The sequence below is a fragment of the Furipterus horrens genome, unplaced genomic scaffold (genome assembly GCF_987537825.1).
Source record: "Furipterus horrens unplaced genomic scaffold, mFurHor1.1.pri manual_scaffold_3, whole genome shotgun sequence".
Taxonomy (NCBI): domain Eukaryota; kingdom Metazoa; phylum Chordata; class Mammalia; order Chiroptera; family Furipteridae; genus Furipterus; species Furipterus horrens.
Genome location: NW_028327173.1, coordinates 65155583 through 65167395, shown reverse-complemented (window position 1 = coordinate 65167395; position 11813 = coordinate 65155583). Strand labels below are relative to the sequence as shown.

At 36.0% G+C, this 11813-nt stretch overlaps 1 protein-coding gene across 2 annotated transcripts in view; it reads right to left on the bottom strand.

Moving 5' to 3' along the window:
- Positions 1-552: 552 nt before the first annotated feature.
- Positions 553-11813, bottom strand: part of CLCA2 (chloride channel accessory 2) — a 31767-nt gene continuing 20506 nt past the window's right edge. The window contains exons 12-14 of one of the 2 annotated variants that reach the window (XM_090271713.1): positions 9796-9966; positions 6265-6498; positions 553-1061 (exon numbers count right to left, since the gene is read on the bottom strand). In XM_090271713.1, the coding sequence (XP_090127839.1) occupies positions 619-1061; positions 6265-6498; positions 9796-9966 (848 nt within the window). In that variant the 3' untranslated portion in view covers positions 553-618. The remainder of the gene's footprint in view (positions 1062-6264; positions 6499-9795; positions 9967-11813) is intronic. The other variant, XM_090271714.1, reaches the window with a different exon arrangement.

Sequence of the window (11813 nt, the reverse complement as noted above, 5' to 3'; positions counted from 1 at the left end):
AAATTGGTGTCAGGGGACAAGGATGATACCTATATTTTAAGGTTAGCTTTTACAATGAACAAAGATTTCTTTGAGCATTAGAGGTGGGATTTAATCTGTAATATAGTTAACCAAATGGCTAGAGGTAAAGAATTTTACCATAGAGGCATCATATATGAAATGTAGATTGATCTTTACGCATAAACAAGCAAATCTGTTCTGAACAGATAAGGAGAAGAAAAATTAATCAAACTAATGAAACAATTTTTTCAAATAGACAGTTGATTCAGACCTAACCTCCTCTTCTCTACTTGGGGCTATTTTTTCTCTTCAAAACAAGAAGCTTTCCTTGACTGATTGGACATTGACCTTGTCTTTTTTGCCTTTAAAGACTTTACCTTGGAGAATAGTTTTTATAAATTTGTCCAGCATCTGAGATTAAGGGTTTTCTAATTTCCCTTCAAAATGAGTGTTATAAAATAATTTTTATTTATTATGTAAAAATATGATCTTTATTATGCAAAAATTCAAAGCACTTTTCAACAGTTTTGATGTTAATTTGTTTTTATTGGTATGTTTTTGTAAAGCACAAAGAGCATGGGTATTATATCTAAGAAGGAAGGTACTCATTGCATTTGTTCATAGTAATTTGGTTCCATTCTCTTTTCTATCTGCTTTCTTTTTCTTGTTTAAAATACAATGTGTCACAACTATAGTGATGCAAATGACTCCTATCAAACCCATTGCTGTTAAAGCTCCTTTCAATATAAGATGATCTCTGGCAAGTACTGGAGCAGAATTTAGGGGAATAAACAGCGAAGCCTGGGCAATGTTAGATACTGCAGATTCTAAGGCATTCTTATCTATGGTTCGTATTGCCACATAAACTCTATGGCTTTCTTGTGTCTGTACATCAAGTTGATGTTCAGGTCCATTAAAGAAAAGCTTTGGTAAAAATGTAAATATCTCCTTGGTGCCAGCTTGTTGAGGACTTAACTTTGATGTATTCACTAAAATGGCATTGTTAAAATCATCTTGAATATTCTGTAGATTTTTACTCATTCTTATTTCATAGCTGTTAGCTGAAATTAGAAATAAAAATGCGAAGGTTAAGTCACTTTGAGTAGGTTTTCTAATTTATTACTAATGACTAATGAGAATATAACAAAAAGTCAAAATACTTAGCAATAAACATAACAAGAAATGTGCACATGAACAAAATTTTAATGCACTAAGAACTCGTATTAAAACCTGAACAAGAGGAAAAAACATATATTTTGAATAGTAAGGTTAGCATAATAAATATTTTTCTTTTATTTTATGAATTTTATGTGATTCCATTAAAAGCACCTGTATTTTCTATTTTAACAAGCTTATGATAAAGTTTAAATGGAAAATAAATGATCAAGGTTGGCCATATAAAATCTAAAAAACTGCAATGTAGAAGACAACCATATCAGATATAAAAACACTATAATTTTTGATAACTAAAAAATTGCAGCACTGGTACATGAATAGACATATAAAAAATGGGCCAAAATACATTCAGGAATTTAGTATATAATCGAGATAAAAGTCATTAACAGTTGGAAATAAAAATTTCTTGGAAATGGTGCTGTGACAATTGGGTAAAGAGCTGGAAAAAATATGATCCATACTAGAAACTTTTTTTTTTTTTCAGAATAAACTCCAAAGTCATCAAAAAGTTCGATGTAGAAAATGAAAATGTTAAATATTTAGTAGGAGACAATGTATGAATTCCAGTATAACACTGAATCAAGAAAGACTCTTCTAATTGAGACTCAAAATTCAGAAGCCATAAACAAAAAATTGATACATTTGAATATATAAAATGGAAAACTTCTGCATGGGGAAAAAGCCTCCTAAGCAAAATGTAAGCATAAATGTTAAGTGGCAAAAATATTTGTAACTTTAATCAAAAGTAAAGCTTAACTCTAGTAATAGCTGAGTAGATTCTATTGAAGTAACTCTCCAGCAGATAACAGGTATAAACTCTGAAGGAAGAAGAAAAAAAAAAAAAACCTATTGAAGCATTGGACTCAGATAAAAAAACAGACAGAAACCAGAGGAGAGATAACCTTTAAAAGGAGAGAAGCAGACTGGAAATGATTTATATTTATATAGCTTTCCCTCTGAGGGTACTTACCACTTTGGTACCTATAGCTGACACTGATACTAAAAGCCATAATCTTGTTGGTCCAAGAAGGCAGAGGACCAAGTGTGGAATTGCTAGGCAGAGGACCAAATGTGAAATTGCCAGGCAGAGGACCAAGTGTGGAATTGCCAGACTGGTTGAAAATGGAAAGAGTCAGAGAAGGACAAGCCCAAAATATGTGTATTAACACCTCTCAAATCATTGGAAGACCTCTAAGTTATGCATGTGTGTGTGAAAAATCAAGGACTCAAGGGAAAAGAAATAGCTAGAAGGCTGAAAACTGAGCAGAATTTTATGCTGATGCCTACCACAAGGGAGGTACAGAGTTTGAAGTATGAGTTTTGCCAAGTAAGAGGAGCTTGATAAATACCTTGAGATGTCCATTAAAACATTAGGAAATACACAGTTTAGGAATAAAGATTATGTTCCAGATTAAGGGATGGATATGCCCTAAGATTAAGAGCAAAACTGAAACAGACAAACCCTAGTCAAAAGTAAATTCAAACCTCAAAGTGGAGGTGATCTTAGATATCTACTAGAAAAATTGCAAAACTCTTCAGAAAAATATAACAGATTTCAGGGTCTATAATTTGATGCCATATGTCTAATATATAACAAAAAATTACTAGCTATGTAAAGTAACAGAAAATATGATATTTCACTAAGAAAAACATTAGCAAATATAACAGTTGCATATGACTGAGATGTGAAATTAATAAACAAGGACTTTAAAATCACCATCATGGGAATGTTATAGGTCTACAAGAAAAATTGGATGTAGTGAATGAAGAGATGGAAAATATGAGAAGAGATGTGGAAACTTTTAAAAAGATGCAAATGGAAATCATACAACTGGAAAAAAAAGCCTACAATGAAAGAATTCATTTGAGAGAATTAAGATTGGCTTAGACACAACAGAAGAAAGACTCAGGAAATTTGCAACCAGGTTCATGAAAATCACCTAAAGGAGGCACTCAGAAAAATAAGAAAAATTAAAAATAACCTCAATAATCTCTGAGGTCCACTGACATATTCATTTAGTGTGTGTAATATAATATAACATAACATAATATATATTATTTAGGAAGCAAAGGGAAATAATTTTTAAACATAATGTTTTGAGCAATGGTTGTACGAGAAGATGATGATGTCAGAGGAAGCATTGTGAAAGGAAGATTGTTAGGGACATAGGGAAGATAGGACAGGGAAGGATGTCCAAGAACGGTACTTTTGGTGCTCTGGCCCCACTCCAAAGGCCCTGACCTAGGCTCCTGGCATTAGAACCTGGCCTCTCTCCTCCCACCCACAGTGGTGTTTACATTTTAAAAAATATCTGTTGCTCCCAAAGTCTGAACCACAAAAATGGTACTGTGTTATATGTTAAATGGTCTTTTGACCATTTTGTGCCCCCTCTTTTTTTCAATTCTTGGAGGGCAATGACCATCTTAAATTACATATATAATGTTTAGCACTGTGCTGGCCATATAATAGTTGGTTAGTAAATAATACATTTTTACTTCAATTTCTGGAAAAAACACAAAGGAAATTAACTTTATAGCAGTGATACAGATCATGCTTGGTGTTCAGTTTTAAGTTATTTTACCTCACACTTTTACTCAAAATCCAAGGAAATAACCATTTCTATAATTCCTAGCCTATATACATGTGACCCTTGAACAATGTAAGGGTTAGAGGCTCCAACCCCCCACATAGTCAAAAATCCATGTATTTTTGTTGACACTGCCTGAACTTAACAATAATCAGCCCTATGGATCTGTAGTTTCAACCAACCTTGGATCAAAAACAGTATTTACAGTCAGCAATTGGGAATCTGGGGTTGGAAAATCCTCAGTTGGGAATGCGAAAAATACTATTTTCTATCCATAGCTGGTTGAATCAATGGATGTGAAATCTGCAGATATGAAGAGCAGACTGTATTTACTGAAAAAAATTCTGTGTATATGTGGACCCGCACAGTTCAAACCTGTGTTGTTCAAGTGTCAACTATATATTCCTAAACATAATGGTGATCTGGCAATGTTTTATTCATTGTTTGTAATTGGTCATCTTTTCTAGGATACTGTGTATGCTAAAGAGCCAGTACCTGGATATATATGAACACATTTGTGCATATGTGAAATGTTCATTTATTGCTAACAAGGTTTTTAAAATTATGTAGTTATATTTTTTAGTAATTGTAAAGACAAAGACATATTCCCACTGTTTCTAATTCTGGCCATAGAGGTGAGGATCATGCCTTCCTAGACAACAATTTGTGGGGGAAAAAAAAAAGAGGTGACAAAGACACATGTATGAGTTAAACAGATACCTTCTGACTGGTTGGTTTACTCACGGCTAGTTGCTCCATTTTACCATTGCTGAGTCATTAAATCAGTTATAGCTGAGTGATCTCAGCAACTTAATACATGCCCAGCCATTCCCCCCACATTGTGGTCTGAGGTTTTGCTATTATAACAAGCTTGAATCATCCTACTCATCAGTGAGGTCTCTCTACCCCCTATCTCTATCCCCCATGATATCACTTATATACTAAAGTCCCATTTGGTTATACTTATTCTTTTCAAGCCACTAATAACCACTAATTCCGCACTTTCATTTTCTTTTTTCTCTTTTAATACAATGGTGTAATTGAAACTATTGAGGTTTTTGAAAAGAGTGGTTCCCAGTAGTGATGGGAGCTTGAGCTTCTGTTCGTCTTAACACTACCATGCTTCTGAAGCAGATAGCAGTCTTACCTTTAAACAGAGATGAGAATGAGTGTTTGTGGTCTTTACTCCAAATAAGAAGCTAGAGAAGTCTCTAGCAATGCAAACCAGGAGCCCAGGAAACTTACTGGGCACACTTTCTCTTCCTTCTCTGATTTCGTATGTGTCATTTCATTTCTTCCATACAATGCCTTATGAAATAGACAGTTTTAGTCCTGTTTTCCATATAAGAAAACTGAGGCAAATAGAGTATTAAGCAACCTGCCAAAGATCAAACAGCCTAACTTAAAGCCAGAGTGGGAATAAATGATTTTTCCCCTTATGTATAAGCTATAGCTGTTTACAAGGTACATGTCCATCCCACAGTTTTAATCATTTTGCATCTTCACCATTACATTTGGACAATCTTTAATTCAGAGTATAAAATATTTTACTTCCTTCCTCTCTGGCAAGAAGGGAGAGATTTTGATAAAAGAATATGAGGACAAACCTATAATATGGGCTGCTTTTCAGCAGTACAGAATTATTTGTAATTTAGACCCTCTGGCAATGTAGTAAATAGAGAGTTATAAGCCAAAGAAACATGGTCCAAGTTGTAAGCAAGACTGTCAAAGGCCCAAGGTGGTCACTATTATTGACAGTGAGAAAATCAAAACTCAGTAGAGAAGGTTGATTTCTATAGGATTCTCAATCAGAGGCATCAGGAAATAAACCCTTTACTGTGTAATCAATGATAATGTTTTTTGGTGATGGCAAAGTTGTTGGAAAGGTTATTCTTTGAGGAAAGTTTTTCTGCTGAATTGCTATGGACATCAAAGGATGAGGTCGATGGAAGCCAGAGTGCTAGAAAGTTAGGAAGGAACTTCATCGGTGATCACCCAAGCAAGGGTAAGAAAGCCCTAAACCAAGGAACTGGTCCCAGCCCCCCTAATAAAAATAATGGCCAGGACTGCAAGAGGAAAATGCATGAAGTTGTGCATGACATATAGAAATTATTGCCTTAAACCTGTCTTCTAAATCTGAACAAATAGTCACTATCCAATTTTCAGAAAACGAATTACCTCCAGTGTTTGGAAGTCTATGCTCTATAATGCAGAATCTACTTCTGCTGATAAGACCACCATTCCATGTGGTATTCATGCTTCCAGTCAATGTTTCTGTTTGCTTAGCGCTGGTCAGTCTACCAGGGCCTCTTCAATACTGGGGGAACTGGCACGCTCTCACTCCTAGACTCCTTACCCACAGTGGAAAGCTTTCCAGGACAACCTTCTGATGCTTTGTCAGCTCTAGACTCCCAAAGTTATTTTTATTCAATTAACACCTGATAGAGATATTAGAGATGCCTCCTTGTAGAAAAATAGGTAATAAAACCAAGAAACCTACCCTGGCCGTGATCAAAGTCTTCTCCAGGTGCTGTCCAAGATAAAGTTACCTCCTCTTCCACTGTCACAGCCTCCAGGTCAATAACTTTGCATGGTGGAAACACATCAGGATGGGGGCCAGCTGGAACCCCCCACACAGAAAAGGAGCCCCCCGAGCTTATTCGGCTAAAGCCCCACTTTTGCTCCTCTTCACTCCTGCCCATTGATTTTCTTGGGGCATTCATCTGAATATTATCTGTGGGAGCAAAGAAAAATATAGCCTAAACAACAAAGTACAATCTCTTGAATAGCTTCTTTTTGACAGATTATTAAGAGATATTTTAAAACCTTTTTTTACTGCATTTTTAGAATAACTGAGTTTGTTTATTCCACAATTCATTCATTCATTCATTCGTTCATTCATTCAGTATTCCGAGGGCATATCCTGTGCCAATAATCACAGACAAAAACTACCACATGGAATTGACAGTTGTATCAATAAACATATTTACAAATCACGATCAATGTTAGAAGGAAAAAAGGCAAGGTGCTGTTAAAGAAAATAACACAAGTACACATATGTAGAGTGTTATCAAAGAAGTATGTTTAAAAGTTTCCTAAAGTATGATATATGTTAGCCAGGTAAAGAGTGGAGGTAAGAATATCCTAGGCAGAAGGAAAAGGTTGTATAAAACTCTGAGGTGCAGAAGAGCTTTGCAAGTTGGATAAACTTAATTAAAGTGAGGACTAGAGTAGTTTGGGATGAGACAAGAGAGGAGTTTATGCAGGACCTTATGGGCCACTTTAGTGGTTTTAGAGTTTAATCTTACATGCTGTGGGGAAGGGCAGTGACATGACATTTGCCCTTTTACCAGTCACTCTGGCCATTCTCAGTGGAAAATGAATTCAAGCACAGAAAGCAAAGAGGCCACTGTGACAGCCATTGCTGAAAGTCCAGACAAGAAAATATGACAGCTTGGTTCCCTGGCCAGGTAGCTCAGTCAGTTGGAGCATCATTCCGATACGTCAAGGTTGCAGGTTTTTGATCCCCATTCAGGGCACATACATGCATAAATAAGTGGAATAACAAGTCTCTCTCCCACCGCACCCCATTTTCCCTCCTTCCCTCTTTCTAAAATAAAAAGAAATGGCATCTTGGGTTGGGTGAGAACAGTGGAGAGGAGGCAAGAAGTAAGCAGCTTGAGATGTATTTTGGAGATGAAATCAGCAAAAGCTGGTGGTGGGTTTGAATATGGCAAAAGAGAAAATTGGTGAACAACAACAAAACAGTAGCTCCCAGGTTTTTAAAATGAGCAGCTTGGAAAAAGAAGCAGGGTAAAGTGAAGGCGACTAAAACTGTAAGTTTTACAAGGTTTGTGATTCCTGTAAAACATGTCATTGAAATGTCAAGGAGCCAGTTAGATATGGATTTTAGTCTCCCGTAGAGGTTTTAGATGAATTAACATTTTTTGAAGTTATGAATTTGTAAGTTGTAGTCATATAAATATTGTTAAAGCTATATGGATTAATGAGGTTATCTAATGAGAATCTTAACTATAAGGACAAATTGCATTTTTTGAGTGCCTCGCTTACTATGTGTCAGACACTTTTCTAAGTATCTGTTGTACAGCAAATATTTAGTTTTCCCAGCAATGGTATGAGGATAGTACAATTATTAACCCCATTTTTACAGGTGATGAAACTGAAAAACACGGAAGCCAAGTATCTTGCCCAAATTCACATAGCCAGTGAATGGAGGGGTGAGGTTTCCAACCCTGGCAGTGTGGCTCCAAATGGTAGAGTGAGACGGTTAGGACTGAACTCTGAGAATTGGCAACAATAGGAAAGGAGAAGCTGGAAAAGAGCCTGACCAAAAAATTCCAGAGCATAAGAGGGAATAGGAGAGTGTTGTGTCATAGAAGCCAAGAAATGACAAAGGAGAAATCAAGCAGCTGTGCCAGATACTGCTCAAATCAGGTAAAATGAGGACTGAAATGTGTCCTTTGAATTTAACAATAGGGAGGTCATTGGTGACTGGGCCAGAGCAATTCCAGTGGAGAGCTTTGGATGGAAGAGTGATTTGGTTGGAAACCAGATTGCAGTGAACAAAACAGGAAATTGGAGGTGAGAAAGTACAGTCAGCAGGTTTAGATTAATTTCAAGGAACCAGACAACAGGGACTAGAAACATGGTCAGTAGCTGAAGAGGGACCAACAATAAGTATTTTAATATGGGAAGTAATAAATCATGCTTGAGTGCTTCTCAGAGATCAGTTGAGCAGAAACACATAAGCAGAGCTCTGAAGGCCCCTGGATGGGCAGACTGGGTGGGATTCAGAGCAGATCCAACAGAGACATTAGTCTTTGGGGAGAAGTAAGGAGGAGATGCTACGGTGTCTGGAGATTTGGTGGTGAAAATAGAGCAGCTCACATTTTCAATGTAGTGTATGCTCGTGGTCATCACCTGAAAATTAACTGATAAAATAAACATTACGTATAGCAGGCATGCCTAGGGAAACCTAACTTTTTCTGTTGACACTATTAAGGGCCCATATGAAGTACACAGATAAAAGCAAAGTTGAATATTACTTTTCCAATCTCAATGTACACAAGATGCTGGTATTTTCATCCTTTAAACTCATGGGTTTAAAAAAGATACTTAGACCAGTCAGTAACCTGCAGGCTCCTTGAGTGGAATTAAGTCTTATTCTACCTGGTATCCCAGATTCCTAGGACTAAGGCTGTCACTTAGTAGGCCTTCAAAAATCTTTGATTTATAAATGAAAGAAGGAATATTTATTTAGAAATGAAGTATTATATTTAGATAAAAATTAGTTATAGCCGCTAAAATATATGAAAAGTACTCATAAACATTCTGCAGTTTTGTGAATAAGAATGCTTAGAAATGTTTTTGAGATTATTTTAGAAAAGACTGTAGCATATTTCTGTTTGTTATACTTTGACCACTGTTTCCTACCAGTAAATATAATAATGGTGTTAGAAAGATGTGTATCTTCTATTTATTTGGCACTTTTATCTTGAAGGAAGATATAGCATCTTCAGGAAGCACTCAGTTGACTGCAATATCCAAACCCATATTTTTTCAGAAACTCATTTCCTGTGTAGATTGTTTGGGTTATTTGCTTCCCTCTTTCAACTGCTAACAACTCTGTGTTTCTTTCTCTTGCTTAAGCCTCTATGGAGGAAATGCAGGAGCAGGAAATGAGAAAATTCAATAAATATCTTTATTCGTTGCTAATTCTGATGAAACAGTCACAAGAAGGACGTCAAAATAATGACTAAAATGAAGGTAGGAGAAATCTGTGGGAATTATCTACTGCCTTATTGTAATCTACTAACATGAATCTTTGAAGAGGAAAGAGATAGTCAACAGCTTATGCATTGACTGAAGTATAAAGAGTTTTGAAATTCCATTCCTTTCTTTCACCTTCCCCCCCACCCGAACACACACACACACACACACACACACACACACCATCAGCTATATACACATTAAATGATGTTATTCAAGTAACAGTGCTAATGATTCTTACCGTTTGCTATGTAACCTGGTACGTACATAGCATGACTCCCTGGAATAGTGTGGCCTAGGGCGCTTATGCTGGGAGAGTGATTGACATGCACTTTCAAGCTATATCTACCATTTACAGCAAAGGAGAAAAAATACCTCGAGTAAATCCCATCATTTTTTATAACATCAGCACCTGTATGTTTATATAAAGAAAGAAAACTCAATGTCAACATGTCATTACAGTTGATTACTAATATTTAATTAAATCATTAAAAAATAAGATTCGCTCCCCTTATTTCTCTCAATTTAGCATATGATGTGATAGTCATAAGTATTTTTGATATTATCAGGTGATTAAAAATCTAAGGGCTCCATCACTTTTCCTTGTGGTTCCTTAACCTATGAAAAATTATTTTCGAAAGGTGAATGAGTTGTACCTGCTTCAGTGCTAAGAAAGCATTTAATAATCAACTTTAGAGCTCTACTTCCTACCACTGAAAATAATACTAGTTTCCCACAGAAACCAAGCACATTCTTAAGCTTGTTTATAATCATAGACTCTTTTGAGATAGAAGTGATCTGCTGCCAGGAAATAAATATACATGCACATATATGTTTTCTCATAATGTCAAAGGGTTTATGAATCCCTTGAAGACCTGATAACAAACCAAAAAACCCCACCTCCTAATGAAAAATATCTTTGTAGTTGATTTTAAAAAATGTGAAATCATTTAATATTTTTTATTAGAGCATATATGGAACTGCTGTTCTAGATTAGAAGGGGTTCACTGACTTGGAGTTTGACAGGTTTCAGTTCCACCTTTTGTGCCTTTTTCTTGAATGGCAAGAAGACCTAGACTCCAGGGCTGCAAGGAAGTACAGCTTAGCCCAGGTGTGGGTCGCCTTCATTGTTCAAGTGCAGGTGGCCTCCCTGGGCAAGCAGCTCGTCCTGTACTCATACTATACACTCAGCCCTGACTCTACCATTGTATCATCACTAATGTAAGTGTTCTAGTCCCTATGGCAGAGGCAGGGTACTCCTTATCATGAGGAAAGTAGGAGTATATTTAAATAAAATAAAAAAGTGCTAAGCAACTTAAGATTATAGTAGGTTTAGAAATTGCTTTTATGTACTTGGAAGAAATAAAATCTTGGCATTTAGTAATTTAATGCTGAATAAGGGCTCTCTTTGCTGAGAAACAATAATGGAAAATTTCCCTATGCCATGGTTTATTCATTAATTTTATTTATCATAGAAGGACCACTTTTAATATAAAAATAAATATTAGACCATACATGTGTGCTAAGTGTTAGGAGAAAAAATATCTAAATTTACGCTTTAATGCCTAAACAACCTTTTTCATTGCTTCTTTCATTACAGTATAAATTTAGATATCAGATGAAATGTTCTAGGGAATAAATATTAAAGCCTATTGAGTCTATTCAAGTGATCTTTCTTAAGATAACTTTATCTGCTCTCCTGTAGGCCAACCTACAAGCTGGGACAGAGGGAGGATATTCTGCAAAGTGCATTTTTGGACTGTATGCAAAAAATGAAAAGGTGTGACCATAGATAAGCCATCAAGAATATGGAAGTTCATTTGGATCCATCCCAATAGACAAAACAAGAGGACTTCTCTGGTATCCCTCTGAGGTAGACTTGAACTAAAATCCTTTTATTTTATAAATGTCATACAAAATTGCCACGGTAAGATACTAATGGGATGCCAAACCTAAGACTCTGAAAATTTTTATTTTTGAAACAACAGAGGGAAGGAATATGATTTTAATAGTAGATCAGACACTTGGCACTGCTAACATAGATTTTGAGGTCTACTGTCATTCTGATAATTTAGTTTAGGGAAAAGCAAAACAAAACAGGAAAGATAAACCAACAAAGGGTTGTGTTTTTAGAAGTCAAAAAAGTTAGTCAGAAAGAGCCCAGATGCTGCCATTTGCTGGCTTGGTGCTGTGCTGTCTGTGCTGTGTGACAAGGGAGCTCAGAACTCTCCCTCCATGTGCAGAATGAGTGTGTTAGAG